Genomic DNA, 19,245 nt, shown 5'->3' on the forward strand with positions numbered 1-19,245 from the left:
AGTGACCACGTGTGTGGACTGGAAGGACGATCTGACGGCACGTTTCGCACCAGTACAGCGCGCACCACATCTCCCGCTCCAGCCGTTGGCACACCACCGCAACACCGGACCTACGAAGAGGTGGCTGCTTCAGTTCACCGTGAGTGTTTTTGTACCGAAATGACAAGCGTACTACATATTTAGTCGTAAGGTAAGGTGCCTAACATTTTATCAAACGCTTGCAGGTCGAGCAGCTATAGGCGGAGGCCGACGAGTACTCCTACAGCCGCTGTTTGGAGGCGTGCTTGCTCTGGCTTTTTGGTTGGGTGATGTTCTGTGGCGGTCACGGGCACGCGGTCGACAAGGGACTTGTGCACTACGCCAGGAGCATCGCCGACACCGCGGTAGGAGAGGTGCCTCAGTGGAGCTGGGGTTCCGCGTTGTTGGCGGCTCTGTACCGTGGCCTTTGTGAGGCTTGCACGAAGTCGGATCCCAGCGTGACCTTTGGTGGGTGCCCTCTCTTTCTTTCTATCTGCGCAGCTGAGAGGATTGCGATCGGCTGCCCTGAGGTGGAGCAGCACGCGTACGGGGAGTCACTGTACTCGGAGCGACCGGAGGTCGACTACCCTACGATGGGTACTCTGTGGTGCCGTCGTCAGGTACGTTGCATCGATCTTCTCTTATTGTTAAGTTCATTGCTAAGTTCATTGTACATCACATCGATCGTCTCGTATTGCAGCGCCGATGGGCTCACGTCTAGGTTAGGCGGTCGTATCCTGAGTTTGTTATGGAGTTCGACCGCCTTCTGCCAACTGATGTCGTGTGGGAGCCCTACAGTGCCACAGCTACCCAGGCTCGTGCGCCGTTGGGTCTGTCCACACTCTGCACAAGGGATCAGGCGTACTGGATGACTACGGTTCCGATGGTCTTCGACATCTGCGTTGAGCCTCACGCCCCTTTCCGTGTGATGCGGCAGTTCGGCTTCCGTCAGCCCTTTCCAGTACCGTTTCCGATGACCGTCCCAGCTGCTGTTCACCGGTAAGATCTTTCACTACGCTTTGATTTGTTGCATTAAAATCTACCTGTCCACAATAATTTGCAACATCTATCGATTCACACAGCTGGGAGGCGCACCGCCGGTGCAGACGCAGGACCAGGCGCAGGCCACTCCGCCGCCAGACACTCGTGCTACCCGTGCTGTGCCACCGGGTCGTTTCACCTACTCCCAGGACTACGTGCGAGCACAGGCCCGGAGGACCAAGCATGGTCGCGGCGCGGGGCAGGGCCAGTAGAGCAAACTTCTCTTTGTTTATTTGCTTCACATGCTAGTACTGTATGCTTGTGTAATGAATACGTTGTTATTATATGTGCATGATACCTTTCGGCGCATGCACGATACCTTTCGGCGCATGCACGACTACTTTCTGCCGCACCGATGCAGCCTCCTATATTCGCGTGCGATACGAGTATTTGCCCGCCATTTGCCGCATACGACCAATGTAACTTTCAGCGCCAATCAGGCATGTAACTTTCGGCGCCAATCAGGCGTACCCACCATGCCCCGCCACGTTCACATGTCAGGGATATCACTCAATTTTTGGTGCCTATATAAGTCGCCTTAACGAGCGAGGCCTCACAATCTTTCAGAATCAGTCACATTCAGTACTCTCTTCCCCACTTGCTTCATTACAAATCACCTTTTGGCGCATGCACGACTACTTTCTGTCGCACCGATGCAGCCTCCTTTATTCACGTGCGGTACGAGTATTTGCCCGCCATTTGCCGCATACGACCAATGTAACTTTCGGCGCCAATCAGGCGTACCCACCATGCCTCGCCACGTTCACATGTCAGGGATATCACTCAATTTTTGGTGCCTATATAAGTCACCTTAACGAGCGAGGCCTCACAATCTTTCAGAACTCAGTCACATTCAGTACTCTCTTCCTTACTTGCTTTATTACAAATCCTACCGGCTTTCGTCAATGGCTAGGCGCCTGGGCGTTGAGGATCCGAACTGGCGTAGCGATCCTTGTGTATACCTACTACCACCTTGGTGCCAGCGTCCTCTCTGCCTATGCGGTGATCGATGCCAACTAATGGCTTCGAGGAATCCTTATATTCGAGGAAGGCGCTTTTTTAGGTGCCCTAACTATGACCGTGAGGTATTTTACTATCTGTATATGCTTATTCATTCCGTATGGGCAATCGTTTTATTCTTCGTAACACTACTCTTTTCGGCAGACCCGCACTACGGCTTGCGCATACATCGAGTGGGTCGATACAGGATATCCCGTTCTCGACCTAACCACTTGTTTACAAGAAGGTCGCTGGTATTTCGCATCCGAAAGTACTGAGCAATACTTACAGAGAAAAGCGGCTTACGAACGACAATGCCGTGAACAACAGTGCGACTGGCGGGTGCTAACTACGGCACTCCCTCCATGGGAAGCCCGTCCAAGATGCAGGTGTGGTGATCGTTGTCAGGTTCTTCGTTCCATAAAGCCTACAACATTGGGTCGAAGGTTCTTTGTTTGTCCAAATATTCTTGACGACGATTTCATGGTAAGAATATTGTGATTACATGAATCCTTATTTTCTCACAACATTTACTAACTTTGCTCGCTTCACATCTATTATTTCCTCCCAGGAACCACCAAGGAGGTGTCAATACAAAGAATGGATAGACACCAGAAGGGTTCTAACTCCACCTAGCCGTGTTGTGCAACTTGAACTACCAGAGCAATACAGGGTTACTAAAGCGCGGTTTGAGAGAGGAGAGGGATCCTCACGTAGGGGTTAGCTATTATCGGACAACTTGGCATATTGAAATTTCTACTGTTATGCTTCCTTGTCCCATTACTACATCGTCGTTGTGTTCAACTATTGCACTACCTCCCTCCTAGTTCGAATCTAATATCATCTATGTAACCGCAAAGGAAATAGTTGTATCATGTTCGAATTGTACTACTATTTCTTCATGTTACATAATTATCCTTGTTTAAGTCCATATAATGTTTCTACAACCGAGACTGCGATAGGCCTATATCAATTATCCGAGTACTAATACGTCGAATAAGTTACAAAATAATACATTACTTAACATATGAAATTGCGAAACAACCAACTTCAATACATTTTTATAACAATATTAACAAGTTTTACCAATAAATACTTCTTTAATTATTATTAACATAACATAGAAAAATCATTTGGGGGTACTTTTTGCATCTAGGTCCCTTGCCGCCCGGGCCCAAATGCAAAAAGTACGAGCCCCAAGCTCTTTATGGGCTACCAAAATTGCATTTAGGGGCGGCAAGGGGCTAAATGCAATTTTGGCCGACGGCGGCAAACGGCGCGGTCGACCCGCCGTCTGCCACGTCAGCTTGCCGCCCACCTCTTGGGCGGCAGGGTCTATTTTTGTAATTTTTTTGGACGATAGATTATTTCTGTAAATATTTTTAAAAAAATCTAAAAATGAAAAAAAATCTAGAATTTTAGGTCCGATACAAACTGACGAATTTGCAGTCCCGGCCCGGCCCAGCCCAGCCCGCTCTTCGTTTCCTCTCTAGTTTGACGCTTTGACTTTAATAGTTGACACAGGGAGCGGAGGGGCAGCTTGGTCATTCCACGTGGGAAGAGCGTTACCTCCTCCCCCTCGCCTGGTCGACTATATCTCCAGCCCCCAAGGCCTGGTGCGCCTGGGGGACCTCGCCGATCTCGAGCCGGACAAGTCCGTGGTAGTTGTTGTCTCCGGCTGCTACCCGCTCGAGGACGCACCTATACTGTTCGATGATTTGTCTGCGAGGGAGACCTGGTGCGTGATCGGGATGCCGGAGCTTTGTATCCTCCGGGCGCGTGCCATCAGTCTTTTGCAGCGGCGGGAAGATCTCAGAGCTCTCGTCCGGGACATGGGACATGACTTGCTGGTCTGCGGGACGGAGTCAGGCAAGGTCGAGGGAGTTCTCGCGAGGGCACTGAAGCTTCCAGCAGGCATGGATGCACCGCCCGGGATCAGCCTCGATCTGGTGGGAGACGCTGACGAGGGACGGCGCTTCCTCCGCCGCGACATTGCCCGCGCGCGTCTCCAGCTCGCCGCGCTCGCGGGCCACACCGAGCGGCACATCCTGAGGCGGCTCGGGAGGGAGCTCGCACTGCGGGCGAGCACCGGAGTCGTGGCTCCGCAGGAGCTGTGGCCAGACATCCAGGAGCAGAGGCTTCGCCACGCGCCACCTGACTCCACATCTGATGCGGCGTTGTATGCAGAGGCTGCAGAGGAAGCTGCTTGGGCCGCTCCTGCGGGCACTCCTCCCGACAGCGATGCCTAGGCGACGCCGGTGACAGGACGGTGTCCGCCATCTCTGACTAAACTCCGGCCTTATAACCACTGCGAATTGAGTACATAAACATTGCGTTCCTTACTTACATTGAGCTGCTTACATCGTTACTCTAGTTAGAAACAGGTAGCCTTTTTTGGTTCAGGTGCACATGACCCAAATGGTGAACTTGTGGATTTGAGCAATTTTTTGTTCACCAAATAGGTCATGTGGTCCTGATATGTTTCCGATGATGATCGATCAGCGCTGAAGTTTGTTTTTTGTTCTTGCTATCCCTTTTTGAAAATGATTGAATATGTGCCTTGCCTGGCTTTTGAACTTTTGATAGATAATATGTTGATGCTCTTAGAGCTAGCCTTGAAGGAAGAGAAGCACTCGACATCGGAGTTGCATTTTGTGATGATATTGCTATACATATGATTTTTGTTTCTGATGTTCTAGTTTCCCCTGTTGAGTTTCATCATTCCCATAGGTCCAGTCCCCCGCCGCCACCGCCTCCGTCGAACCGTCGTTGGCGCAGGGAGGACTCCGCGGCGGACTCCGAGAACGCCGCTGCCTTCTCCCTCCCTCGTGCAGTTCTTGCCGTCCCCACCGATTCGCCACCGCGACGCAGTCCACTCCGCTGGTCACGATCTCCGTTGCCGTCGCGATGCAAGTCTCCCCTCTAAAGGTACACATGATCCACTCCAGCGCCACTCCTCAATCAGTCGCCCTGCTGCCAAAAACATTTAGCTGCTATTCAGTTTCACAACAGAAAATGTTCACCTCTTTATTAATACATTTAGTTGTTTTTTGGGATCAAACTACAAAATTACTCCGTGGCATGAGGCATCTCGAGGCTTCAATAGTTTACTTACCATGTGTTTTGACAAGCAATGGAGGTTTTTCGTCTAGCAAACCTTGAAAATTTGGGTTTCAAGGTGGGTAGAATTATGCATAAGCTTTCTGGCCAGTGTTACATATGATGGTGGAAACTCAACAAATTCTGGTGCGCTGAAGAAAGAACTATACTGTACAACATCCGTTGAGGATGACCAAATTATTGAGAAACTAATTATTTTTGTTTCTGTCATTTAAAGCTACCTGAAAGAAACAGAACATTACGCTTCATACACTGCAAGAAATCATGTAGTACATGGAGCAGATGTTCTTGGGTAATATATGTGTTCATGGCTTTCAGGGTAAAGTATTTTTTTTCTAAAATTAACTACACTGCTGTGCTGCACATACATCAATTACTGAAATGGGATTGAACATCTTAAATTTTTATGTGTTACATGTAAACATGCCATTACATAATCTGGTGGCTGCCACTGCCCTTTAGCTACAACATATATTTGGACCATTCATACATTTATATATTTCTGAAAGTGGTCCAGGTCCTCAAGGTTGTCTAAAGATATCGAAACTAATTCGCAGACTAATTCGAAGCCAATATTATTTTCTTAAGATCATAGATTTAGACTGCATATATGTGAATTGACGGCAACCATTGAATAAATATGGTCAAATATCTCATGAACCCGCCCTTTTTCAGAATCCCTTTTTGTGAAAAATTGAAACCAGCTCATTATGGTAGTGCCCGAGTTGTGAAGATACTGATGAAAACATTCAAACTGAATTTGGTTGTTGCATTTAGGATGTCATCGGTATTTTCTTTTCAATCTCTCTCGCTGATTTGGTTTCATTTCATTTAGGTAGATATTGTGCTAAATTTATTCCAAATCAAAATTATCCCTTCCCCATCAGGATTGTCATGCTATCTGCTCTCTCCAAGGTGAGTATTGGAAACCTTCTCTTGTGACAATTTCATTCAGTTATGTATTTCATTCAGCTGATGAATTATCCTTTGATCATGGCCATTATAATGAAATATAAACTGAATTGCACTATCTGCATGATATAACTTCTACAATTGGATTATGTTTTTCTGAATTTGGCTTATATTGTATATGAATTTCATATACTTGGACAACCATGTTTCTGGTTTCCTTTTTTTCTTTGGGGGGGGGGGGGGGGGGGCATGCTTCTGAAATTTACCATCAGGGAAAAAAATTCTGACATATACTCCCTCCGTTTCACAATGTAAAACTTTCTAGCATTGCCCACATACATATAGATGTTAATGAATCTAAACACGCACATATGTTTAGATTCATTAACATCTAAATGAATATAGGAAATGCTAGAAAGTCTTACATTGTGAAACGGAGGAAGTAGTATACTAAGATTTTCCACAAAAATACTTACGTATTTGCAGCCTTCTAGCACATGAGTTTGGATGCTTGTTATTGCCTGACATAATGATAGCTTGCAATATTAAATCAGAATACAAACAATGAGTATAAAAACAAGAAGACTTTTGTATAAATGGAACCGTTTGTGTTATTAGAGTGAGGTTTACATTTGGTCAATATTATATTCCCGTTTATATGGGTGGGCAGAAAAAGACCGAACCGAAAAGATCGAGACCGAGAAATTCGGTCATCAATTCGGTCCTAGGTAGTGAAAGACCGAATTTTGTTCGGTCAATTCGGTTAGTCTCCTCGGTTAACCGAAAAGACCGAATTATAAAAAAAGGTCTAAATGCAACCTACAATCCACTATGTTTAATAGGATTGAACTCTAATTTTCACATCCCTACTTCTTCTAGGCATGCAACCTAACAAGAGTCTTTACTCATAAGTGCTTACGAAATTTTTTTGTGATTTTTGTGTTGAAAATTTCCATTATTTCTTTGCATATATGAAAATGTTGTTGAATTTCGGTTAGGACCGAGACCGAGACCGAATTTGTCGGTCCTAACATTTTTGTGCTGAAATTCGGTCTTCACTTTTCAAAGACCGAAAAGACCGAGACCGAGACCGAAATTTTCGGTTAGACCAAATGCCCACCCCTACCCGTTTATGCTCATGAAATTCATCTTATTGCTGTTCAGTGCAGCCCAACCCAACTATCGACGCAGGCCAATATCAACAAGGTCCTTACATGCAAGTAACATGCGCTCACATCCCTGCAAGTTTATTCTGTTCATTTATACTCAAATTATGTAATAATCGAGTCCATATGCCTATGAGAAATATAATTTCCTTACTGAAATTGATGACTGGGTGTACAAAACATGACTCACATTTTGGGATTTGAACATATATTTCCTATATATATTAAGAAATTGTGTATTCTTACTTAGGGATTTGATCTGTTGGTTTGTTTAACATTGCAGTACTCCCTTATTGATTCCTTCCTCGCTTCTGAACAAAAAGGACTCAGAGGTGATACATTGAGTGCGGCAAATTTGGTTCTCTATGTGTCTATTCATTTTCTAAGTAAGCTGTAAGTACTACCAGCATTACTATGTAGTCATGCTACGCATCATCTGCACTACTGACCTCTAGGTGCTTGTTCAGGTGTTTGCATATTGTTTTATAATGCCAACTGAACCTATCTGAAATCGGTTCCTCTAGGTGCTTGTATGCCCGTGCGTTCATTGCACTATTGTGCAGTTTGCTACCAAATCAATCTCAGATTTTTCTAGCGAGCCCGGTTAATGAATTTGTCTATGATCAAGTGTAGCTTTAATTTGTCAGATATGGTGACCTTTAATTTGGATTTATTTATGATATTTCCTTGACAACCTTTATAAAGTTTATCTACTTTCTTTTTATCTATCTGCAAAGTTAAACAGATGGTTCCTTAATTTGTAGTGAATTTGGTTCCCCATCTCTGGTCCTATGGTCCAGAGATTGACATTTCTCTGTTTTATGAGGAATTCAAAAAATGTTTTTGCTAAATGCATACTAGAACAGTACAACCATATAAAGGGGGAGCTGTGGTCGGCCTGGTGAGTGTGTACCTCGCGGCCAGGTACTATCGCTATCTACAATTGCACATATGTGTATTATCCGGATTTTTTTCCTTCTCCAAAACCAACACAATGCCCTTAGATATTAGTTCTCCAGATCCAACAAATTTGTGCTGCTCTTGTATAGCTGGATTTGGGACTTCATTTGATTTGGGGTTGATATGCGGTTATGTTTTTTAAATTTGAGTGGGAATTTTTGTTTTGGTTTAATCAGAGGATGGAGGATAATATGATGTACCCAATCAAGGACCAAGAAACCATGCTGTGAGTTGGCCAATCTCTGTTCTCCTGCAATTACATTTTCCTTTTTGCAGTAGATCTTGCTTCCAATTGATTTTGCAGGGCAGTACCAATGGACATGAACAGGCAGCAGCAGGATACAGTTTGCTCCAAGGAAATTTTGCAGCACCAAATCAGTATTATACTGGCTAGCATCTCTTGTTTATTTGCATTCTGATATTTTTTTTTTATCCTGTGGGACAGATTGATCTGGGCTACGATCGAATGCCACAATATATGTCAGGCATGTAACACAGGGGAGTGCAGAAATCCTGTTATTTTCACTCAATCTGGTAATCTTCTCTAATTCTTTTGCTATTCTTTGCCTTGGCCATGTACTGGATTGAAATTGAAGATATTTATTTGAGCATATATATTATTTTTGTTCAGGGTTACAGGATTGAAATTCAAGTATACAAGATTGCATATAACTGAAGGATTGGAGTGGTCAATGTCTAGCATTCAAGCGTGCAAGACCTACTGAGCTGTGTCACCATTGCATTGCATCTGATCTAAGTTGGCGCTCTTGGTTTAAATTGTTGAGTGGTGTCAATGCTAAACTTTTATGCCAAATAAGAGTTAAGAATCTTTTACCAACTTTTTACGCTGGGGCACTTCTTGGATGCCCTAATCTTATATTCGTTTAGTGCCTTGAATGAAAACTAGAGCAATGCTAGGCTTAGTTTGTTGCGTGATGTAGTAGATGGAGATGTGTTTATAGCACGGAAATAATAAAATCATTTTCCATATGTTCTCTATTAAGGAAATATTAATTCTACTATTTATATATTTTGCCTATATTTATATTCCTGAATATATAATTTATAATTTAAGGGCAATGGTAAGTTATATATGATATATGTATCTCTATACCACCCATCAGTCATCATGTATACTTAGATGCACATATTTGATCCGCATTACTAACCAACGTTAGCACGGGCAAATTACTTGTTAAATAAGACAAGTCTATGTTGATCCAACTAGTGGAAATCAAACAATTAATACTTCAGCAAAAAAAAAATGCAAACCTTTGCACTCCTCATCCTGGAACACTAACCGTACTTATTTTCCTGACGCAACTAATTGCAATTATAAGTTATATATAACCCACGAATTACATTGCTACCGGCACGATGGCTGAATACTGTTGCAAGTTTGCAACCACAGAGCAAAGATCCCCAAGCAAACAAATCCAAATCCGACGAACTACTCGAGCACGATATGAAAGCCTTTTGGCTGTCCAAGCGGGGTTACGGAGGACGGCGAGCGGCGCTGGGCGGAGGAAGAGGGAGAGAGATAGTTGCAGTGGCGTCGCCGGCGGTGGGTCGGGAGGAAGAGAAAGGCGAGGCCGGTGTTGTAGAGGGGGGGGGGGGGGGGGGGGGTGACGAAACGGGTTTAGCACCGGCACTGTGCGGGTTGATTTTGTTTTGAATATTAATGAATTTAGGATCCATACTTATTATAAATTATTTAGTTCTAAAATAAATGTTTGAAATTCATTTTTAATAGTTAATTTATAGTTAATTCATTCGTTTGCATCTTCGAATAGTTTTTTCGCGAACGCATCTTCCAATAGTTATTACAAATTCACTTAGCAAATAAATAAATAAATAAATAAATAAACAGACTACACAGATGAATAATATAAGTAGTTAGCAGACGATATATGCCCTTCCCTCTACTTCTCTCTTCCACATTGAATCTTACATGGTGTTCACAAGAGGTCAGTACAGTTCGCAATTTTACCATGCAAATTTGTACAGTTTAACAAAAACAAGACTTCATCTTCATTCTTATAAATGCATCTCCAGTTTATCTGCATTATGGTACAGGAATCCCACTTTGTTGCACTAAACTAAACTATCATCATCTGGTTGGACAAAAAAACATGTCGAACAAAATATGTCAATTCACTGGCTAACACTTTCTTTATCAAACACCATGATTTATGGTAATTAAATGGGTCAGTGCATGACATCACATATATACATGCAGTCGAAAAAAATATATGGAGACTTTGGGGGTTCTGTTAAAAATCCTGTAAGATATTTGAAGGTAACTTATTATGTCAGGAAGAATTTTAACCGAGTTTTTCAAGGCTTCCAGTTTGTTTGAACTGTCATGCTGAGTCCAAGTTGATGGATTTACTATCAATCAGCCATTGCTATCTAACATAATTTTCACTAGCTCTTCATTCCACCAACTATCTTCCTGCAAAAGCCGGGATGAGATTTCAGATATGAAAAGAGTCATTAAAAAGGTAAAAACAAGATTATCATGAAGTACTGAAGTACTCAAATGTTACCAGTTCGTGTATAGGTTAGTCCATCAATGCCAACACCTTGCTGTTCGTATAACAAGAACAGCCATAACAATCAAGAACTATCCGTTGCTGACTATCAAGATAGCCGAGACTGCCTTCTCACAAATTGTATCATGTTCTCACGTATAAGCTGCGGGCAAAACCTTCATTTTTCACAAACAAGTTCTAGTACTTCACAAGTGCTGGTATTACAGCATAGCAGTCTGCTAAGCAATGAAAAAGCCAATTCAGGAGTAGAGTGTCCGGCAGATTGACAAGTAGTTCACCCTACAAAAATGTAAATTTTTGAAAATAAAATTAATATTCACAGTATGTCCGAAGTTGAACTTTTAATGACAGAAAGCTGAAACCCCAATTCGCTTTCCAATATTCATGCTTGTATATCCTAAAAATAACATGTCCAATGTGATCTTTGTGATGCATTTCAACAATGAAAAACAGTACTACATGTAGTAATAAGGATGTTAGTTATTATCGGTGGATAAAAAAGGACGTGATGGTAGACAAATCTATAGTTAGCTTCAAGATCACTAATTAAGCAGCAAATTGCTTTGCCATCTAATCAGGCTTTTGGAAAATATTTGCAAAATATCTTTTAACAATTTTGTTTTCACCAGGAAACTATGGGGATACTCTGATATTTACCTTAATTTCCTTTCCAGTGAATGATAAGGAATTTCGATGAGTCTCCAAAGACATTGCTTCTCTCATGAGCCGAAATACCTTCTTGTTCATGTTTGTTTTCATGATGATCATTTTGCCAGATGAATATATCCTACTGATACCAAGATCTGCTGCCATCCGTCTTACATAGAGCTTTTTCAATAGCAACTGCAAGGAGGAGAAAGGAAGACATAATGAAGTAATCAAACTTCACCATCACCAACTATGGTCACATTGGCATGATGAAAATCTCAGAAACAGCAAACCTCCATATCACGAGGCTCCTTTCCATATTGTCGACGAAGATCTTCTGTGAATTGTATTAAGGTCCATAGGTCTTTCTCTGCAGCTTTTGCAGCTTCGTTAAGCAATTCCACCGGATTTTCAAGGTAACTTATGTATTCAGAGGAGAGACGTGAAGAAATGTTTATATCCAGCTGTCCAAAGACACAAAGTTTGTGAATGAAATCAAAAGGGCAGGTTACCCAGATGAAATTATTCGTCATTGCATGAAAAAGCTACAGCAGCAAAGACAATAAATTTTGTGCCCACCTGAACATCTTTGTAAGGGACGGGAATAAGACAAAACTGATCAACCTAAAAAGATAGAAAATAGTCTTGTCAGAATGATCACAGTAAATAATCAATAACGCCATGCAACAATTCAGAAGGTTATTTGGCTCATTAAAGGATGTACAAAATTAAAAACAGAAGAACTGTATGATTGTACCAAATAGTTGGAATATTGAAATAGTAGTATGTGGACCAAATGGGTAAGGACTACCTGAAATTGCCTATAAAATATCTTCGCATGAAACAAAGATGATAACAATATGCATGCCATGAATGAGAAGCATTCTCAAATAAAACAAATGAGGCAGTAAAAAAACTGGGTCTAGAAGGGGATTACATAACAATAATCACTACTTCAAGTGGCAAACAAGAAAAAATTGTTCAAAACAGAGTTCTTTTCTTTACCAAGAACTAGCCATCTTAAAGGCAGCAACAAAGTAGTGAATAGATGAATACTCCCTCCGTCCCATAATATAGCAACCTAGGACCGGATGTGACACTTCATAGTACAACGAATTTAGACAGGAAGCATGTCCGGATTCGTTGTACTATGAAGTGTCTTGTCCGGTACTAGGTTGCTATATTATAGGATGGAGGGAGTAAAAGATATGTATGATACAAAATAAAGGATATAAGAATAACAGGTGCAGAACCAAAAAAAGGAAGTGAATAGTTGAATAAAAGAAAAATAATATCATGAGCAGATATGCGTGATTGATGTGTATACCTTTGACAAGCTATCAAAAAGCATATCAAAGAATAGATCAATGCCAACATTTGCAACATCTCCAGATTGTTGCTCACCAAACAAGCTTCCGAACCCCCTGATACCCATATCCTTCTCTGCAACATGGAAACCTTGACCAAGATCTGAATGCTCCTCAATAGCTCCAAGTCTATCCTGCAGATGGAGATATTGAACTACAGATGAAGAATGACACAACACAATACAGATTCTGAACTCATTTAACAAAAGATATTTCAAGGGATAATTGCCTTATTGTCATACAAAAGACCCCTTATTTTTTCTGTAAGATGCCCTATAGAAATGTATCAGAAAATCAAACATCAGGTGCTGTGGAAGTAGTAAAAGCTACAATTTAGTTCACTTCATTTTGCCATGGCATAAGGCTAGTCATACAAGTGGTGGTCAGGACTGAGGGCTCAGGAAACATCAATACACTGAAACCTAGTAAGCATAACATACATTCCAAAGTGCCAATAATAGAAATACTGCTTATTAGGTGCCACCAAGACTGGTTAACTGATCTTATGTACAACAAACTATCATTAAAGGAAATTTAGGTTATATTTCTGACTGGGCTTCCATATTTAGTATTATTGCAAATATGCTTTCAGTAACAGTCATCAGATGATTTGGATGCTGTGACAAGAAAATGAATATAAATAATAAAATTAGGGGCACTATGGTAGAGCTAACCGTTGCAATCTTTGAGAGCAAAGACTTATCAGTGTAGAAGAGGTATGCGAAACCTTCTGTGCCAGATCTTCCTACTCTACCTCGCAACTGTGAAGGAAAAACAAAGGGGTGAACTTGTAAAATTAGGAAGATGCATTAGAAACAACACGGATAACTAGGGCACATATTACTTTTAAGTACGATAACAGTCTCACAGAAGGCTAAACAGAGAGGCACAGGACAGCTCATACTTTTTCAGTTCTTCGTAGCTTATTTTGTATTTATAAATGAGAAAACTCCAGTAAGATGCTCAAAAACTATTTGCCAATGGGCATAGTTCAACAATCAATCAAATTTATGTGCTCACATATTATCAAATATAAATGCTAAATAACTATGCCATAATGAGGTGCTTCTAGTTTGTTTGCTGGACAGGTGTTTTGCTGTACCCCTTCTTGGATTGTTGTTGTTGTTTTATCACTCTCTTATCAATGAAATAAGAGCCTTTTGCCTTTGTTTAAAACAAAATGCCATAAAGGAAAAGGAAAGCATATCAGAAAAACAAAGCCACCTGATATAGCTGTGCAAGCCCAAATAGTTCAGCATACTGAACTACCATCGTGTTGGCATTTGGAATATCTATTCCACTTTCAATGATGTGTGTGCAGACCAGAATTTTGACTTCTCCACAAGCAAATTTTTCCATAGCAAGTTGTATGTTCTTTGAAACTTTCTGCGGGAAAAAGAATTGGCAAGAAATTTGATTATGACGAAAGCACCATTCGACTATGCAAATAGAACATAAATCTTGATTGTTAACCTAACATTATTCCATATATAATAACTAGCAACTTAAGATATAGACTTGACTGAAATTGAAGGTTGTAAGCTTTACAGAAAATACATAGTCATTGACAATCAAAATCAAAACGAACTATCGAAGAACAAGGTCATCGACAAGGCCCATATAGAGTTTCCTGTTAAATTAGTTTGAACACTAATCAGCCATGCAAGGAAATCCTAACAATGATAAGAGAGTTTCATTGGTAGAAATCCACATGTTGGACTTTGGCTTTAACACAATCAAGGGTATACAAATAAAAATAGCCTACAATAAATAATAGTGAAATAGCATACTAAACACATCTGAAAGTTTAGTCAATAAACCTTTCCATGAGCAACAGCCATTGGAACATCTGGAAGAGAATCCTTGAGAAATTGCAGCACATCATCTATTGCTGTCGCATGATGAAATAAATTATTAAACATAAATGCAGATTTGCAATCTAAATTATTGAATGACTTTGCATGATATTGCAGCTTCTATATGGACAGTATAGATTGTTAGTGAACGCATCCAGCAATAGGCTAATTGTTAGAACAATCTGCAATCACAAGTCCAACTTGCTGAGTACTAAACTGAGATTGGGAATATTGAGAAAAAAATTGTTTTCAGGTTCATGCATCACAAGTATATGCTGTGAACAATAAGTCATCTGAAGATAACAAAGTTTCCACCTTTTATTCGAGGAACAACATAGAAAACTTGACCACCACGTGCCAACTCAAACTTAATAGCTGATAGAGCCCTTTCTTTGCTAAATCCTGACACGTAGGTCCTTACAGCAACTCTTTCTGGAGGCGGCGTAGACATTAAACTGAAATCATAATACATATGCTTGTGTCATGGAAAAAAATGAAAACAATTCCGAGATTAAATGCATCCAAGGTATTGGAGTTATGAAGAATGAATTAAATATAGAGTCAGCAGAATAGCGCTATGATCACATTAAATGCACGAATTATCTCAAGAAAACAGTAGTAACTATTGCAAATGTAATAAAATGGCTCAAGTGAATCCCCTAAAAAAACTCTAGTGATTACTCGTAACCATTGTCCACAAATTATCTCAAGAAAACAGTGGTAATAAATTAGCAATATCTCGTAATAAATTGTGGACAATGGTTACGAGTAATAAATTAGCAATATCTCGTCCAATATCTCGTCCAACAGAAAACAGAAGAAAAAAATAGTATTGTTGCCATCTTACCTGGCATCACGGAAACCTGTCAACGCAAGATACAAAGTACGTGGAATGGGTGTTGCAGACAGTGTGAGAACATCAATAGAAGCCTTGTATGATGCAATCTTCTCCTTTTGTTGGACACCAAACTTCTGTTGAAACATAGAGTTTGTGAATATATATATAATAAAATAAAATGCATGGCTGATTTTGGTTGCGAGATATTTAGTCAAAATTTATGGAACACTAGAGTTAAGTTTTCAGATAACCATTCCTGACCTTTAGAAAAATAACAAAAAGTAAACATAAAACAATCTAGTATTTTTTTTGTCGAATATAATCTACAACAAAAAGGCTTTCCCTTGCTATATATATTTTTTGTAGAAAACCTTAATATGATTAACTTGTTCTTTTCATTTCTGGAAAATACTACCCATATTACCATCATTGATGTTATCAATAACAGAAAACTATACCCAAAAAAATCAAACAGAGTAAACATTTATATTTACAAATTACAAAGAGAACCTGTTCTTCATCCACCACTAGGAGACCAAGATTGTTATATGCCATACGTTCTGTAAGAACAGCATGAGTTCCAACAATAATATGCAAATCACCATTCCTTATCTTTGTTATTAGCTCATCTTTTTCTTCTTTGGTCTGTAAAGCAGAAATGTACCCCAAGTCATGCAGAAGATAAGAGACGCAAATTCCATCACTTTAACAGACAAAATTTAAAGAAATACTAATGCCTTCCTATCTGAGAACCTACATGCCCACATATGAGCACTATCACTACAAAAATTGCTGACCAGTAAGTACAAGAATCCCTTATTGAATGTCAGAAGAAAAGGTTCGGGAAAGACAAAAGGGACTTCCTTAAAAATATATATTTGAACAGTACTTAATAACATTCAGTGAAACATCAAAAGGTAGAAAACAGGGTATTATTACCGATTGTTGTACAATCGGTAATATATATACCTTTTTTTTCTAACAACAACAAAAGGCACATCAACTTTTTTTCCTAATATGGGATAAGATCATAAGAGCAGCACACTTTCTAGGGTCAGGACTAATACAGTAATACCTTGTAGTTAAGCAATTAATGAATATAAAATGATTTCACAGTAACACAAAAATATTACTACTAACACAATAATGCTTGGTTGTTAATCAATTGAGGCATACAAAAAATATTGCTTGGAAATGAAAAACACAATGAATTGCCTGGTGGGGTAACTTTGAGTTGTGCCATGCTATACCTGAGCACCACTAAACATGGCAACCTTAATATCAGGATAATTGGAGAAACGCTCAGACATTACATCATAATGTTGCTTGGCTAGTATTACAGTTGGAGCAAGAACCATAGCTTGAAATCCAGCAGATATAACAATGAATATAGCACGCATTGCAACTTCAGTTTTACCAAACCCAACATCTCCACAAATCAATCTGTCCATTGGGGTTTCCCTTTCAGTCAGATCTTTGTCAACATCTATAAAAGCCTGTCATTAACACGAACTGCATTAAATCCATTGATGTTGATTCAATCCTATGTATTAGTAAAGTAGTGCATGGATTACTTAATCAACTAGACTCATCAGTTTGCCAATAAGTCTTGCACAAGGAAAGAATAGCAGCAGCTTCTCTTTCTAAAAAACGACATCAGAATTTCCAGGTGAACAAAAGAAAGAACAACAGCATTTGATTAAGAGCCGACCTGGTTTTGGTCTGGAGTGGGCTCATAGGGAAATTCAGCAGTAAACTGATCCATTCCCACAGGCTTCGGGTAAGGAGGCCTTTTCTGCCTCATCCTTTGTAAATACAACTCCATCAAATTGACTACCATTTTCTGAACAGCAAGCTTCCCTTTCAGTCTTCTCTTCTCCCACGTGGAAGGATCGTTCAGTTTGCTCAAATTCCGTGGTCTCTGCTTCTCGTGAGGTCTGCAGGAAACATCAATCTGGATAAATGGTCAACGTGAATTTTTACTTTCCACCAGAATTGAAGGGACAGGCCCACAATAAAACATTTATACCAAACATTAAGTCCGGAAATAGCAATTTTTACAATGTTTATATAAGTAGTAATGAATTTTTCTTGTTCCTTAAATGGAGGCTGGAACGTGCAGAAAACATGAAAGTTTTTGCAGCCATTCAGAGCAGGAATCAATTTTGGCAAAATGCAATTATTATGTCAAAATTCGCATAGCTAGCTACTCAGGCATACAGGTTGTATCTGTAGAGCATGCGGGCGGCCTGGTCGACGGCGAGCTTGGCCATGGCGTCGGCGTACTGTATGAAGACGTAGTCGAGACCGTCCTCGGCGCTGATGCAGACGAACTTGCCGACGCCGACCTTCTTGTGCACGACGTACTCCCCGGCCTCCAGCTCCCGCGGGTCCACCCGGTGACCCAACGAGCTCCCCGCCGCCACCACCCCCTTCCTCCTCCCCCCTCCCCCTTCGTCTCCGTCCCCGTCGCTCTCCCCCTCCTGAGACGCCGCCCCGTCCCCGTCCCCGCGCAGCTGACGTAGCCCCATCCGCTGCTGCTCCCGGATCATGCGCAGGTACGCCTCCGCCTGCGCCGGGTCCACGGACAAGGCCGCCGACGACGACGCGTCCCGCCGCCGCACGAGCGCGCGGAGGCGGTGGTTGAGCTGCGCGATGTCGTCGGGTGCCACGGACGCCGCGGCCGCGGTGGTGGCGGCGGCCGCGGCCGCGGCCACGACGAGGCGCGCGCGGCGGGGCGGGAGGAGGCGGAGCCGCAGCCGCCGTACCACCAGGACCGGCGGGCGGAGGAGGAGTGGGTTCGGGCTAGCGCTGCGCGGTGGGATGGGCGCGGCCGCCGCGGCGGCCATGGATGCGGTTGCGGAGGCCGGGGGGGTTAGCGGGAAGAGAGAGGTGGAGAGGGTGGAAGGGGGAGGGGTTTAAGCCGGCGGGCGAGTGGATAATTTTGGTGGTGGCTTTGCGTGGACCGGGTGCACGGTCGGAGAGGAGATATTTTGCTCCCGGGCCTTGGACCGTTGGGTGGACACGGCAAGCTTGCTGACATGTGGACCCCGCTCTTTCCTCATGGGCCAGGCGCATTAACGATTGGGCCGGCCTTGTTAGGCTAGCAAACAGAGGTAGACTACCGGATTGGGCCCAAATTACGAAGCGGATTCTTAAAAAAAAAACAAGGGTCTGTTCACTTTAAAAAAAAACAAGGGTCTATTCACTTTAATGCCATTTCTAACCATACCATTTTTGTTATTTTCATTTTTGTTATCAAAATTGTGTAAAAACGCCAAAATTTTGGCTACATTGCCGAAATTTGGCAATAAAGTGAATTTTGGTAGTATATACGTTGCCAACAAAGCGAACACATCTAAAATAGCTATATTATCCAAAATGGCTATATTGCCAAAATTTAGCAATATTACTAACCTGTCAAAATTTTGGTAAGGTTTATTTTTACATCAAAGTGAAAAGGCTCCAAATTTCTTCCGTTGATTTTCAGTGAAAGGATTCCCTACAGAAATTCTGAAATTATTTTTGAGATGCTAACTTGGTAGTTATTTTTGATTTATTTTTGAGATGCTAACTGGGCAGTTATTTTTGGAAGTAAAGTAAGACCATGTTCACTTGATATCATTTTCAACCTTATTAAACTTTGATAAAATTGACATTTTCAACCTTACCAAACTTTAATAAAATTGTAAAAAAGTGACTCCATTTAGTTTCCTACCAAATTTAAGTAACTATACCAAAATTTTAAAATGCTAAAATTTGATA

The 19,245-nt window shown here is 41.5% G+C and overlaps 2 protein-coding genes across 2 annotated transcripts; one reads left to right on the forward strand and one right to left on the reverse strand.

Annotated features, from left to right (window-relative positions):
• The first annotated feature begins 308 nt into the window (after positions 1–308).
• LOC127755741 (uncharacterized) lies at positions 309–5,394 on the forward strand. The gene is made up of 3 exons (XM_052281404.1): positions 309–638; positions 740–1,017; positions 3,662–5,394. The coding sequence occupies exons 1-3, from the start codon at positions 309–311 to the stop codon at positions 4,305–4,307; spliced, it is 1,254 nt and encodes a 417-aa protein (XP_052137364.1). The 3' UTR covers positions 4,308–5,394.
• Positions 5,395–10,223: 4,829 nt separating this feature from the next.
• LOC127754902 (ATP-dependent DNA helicase At3g02060, chloroplastic) lies at positions 10,224–18,393 on the reverse strand. Its single transcript, XM_052280510.1, has 15 exons — positions 17,701–18,393; positions 17,192–17,417; positions 16,731–16,976; positions 15,991–16,125; positions 15,490–15,614; positions 14,958–15,097; positions 14,607–14,677; positions 14,011–14,172; positions 13,461–13,547; positions 12,747–12,920; positions 11,999–12,043; positions 11,713–11,883; positions 11,429–11,614; positions 10,766–11,050; positions 10,224–10,671 (listed from the first exon to the last, which is right to left on the reverse strand). Exons 1-14 carry the CDS (start codon positions 18,327–18,329, stop codon positions 10,949–10,951), a joined length of 2,499 nt encoding a protein of 832 aa, XP_052136470.1. The 5' UTR covers positions 18,330–18,393; the 3' UTR covers positions 10,224–10,671; positions 10,766–10,948.
• Positions 18,394–19,245: the final 852 nt, after the last annotated feature.

The sequence above is a fragment of the Oryza glaberrima genome, chromosome 11 (genome assembly GCF_000147395.1).
Source record: "Oryza glaberrima chromosome 11, OglaRS2, whole genome shotgun sequence".
Taxonomy (NCBI): domain Eukaryota; kingdom Viridiplantae; phylum Streptophyta; class Magnoliopsida; order Poales; family Poaceae; genus Oryza; species Oryza glaberrima.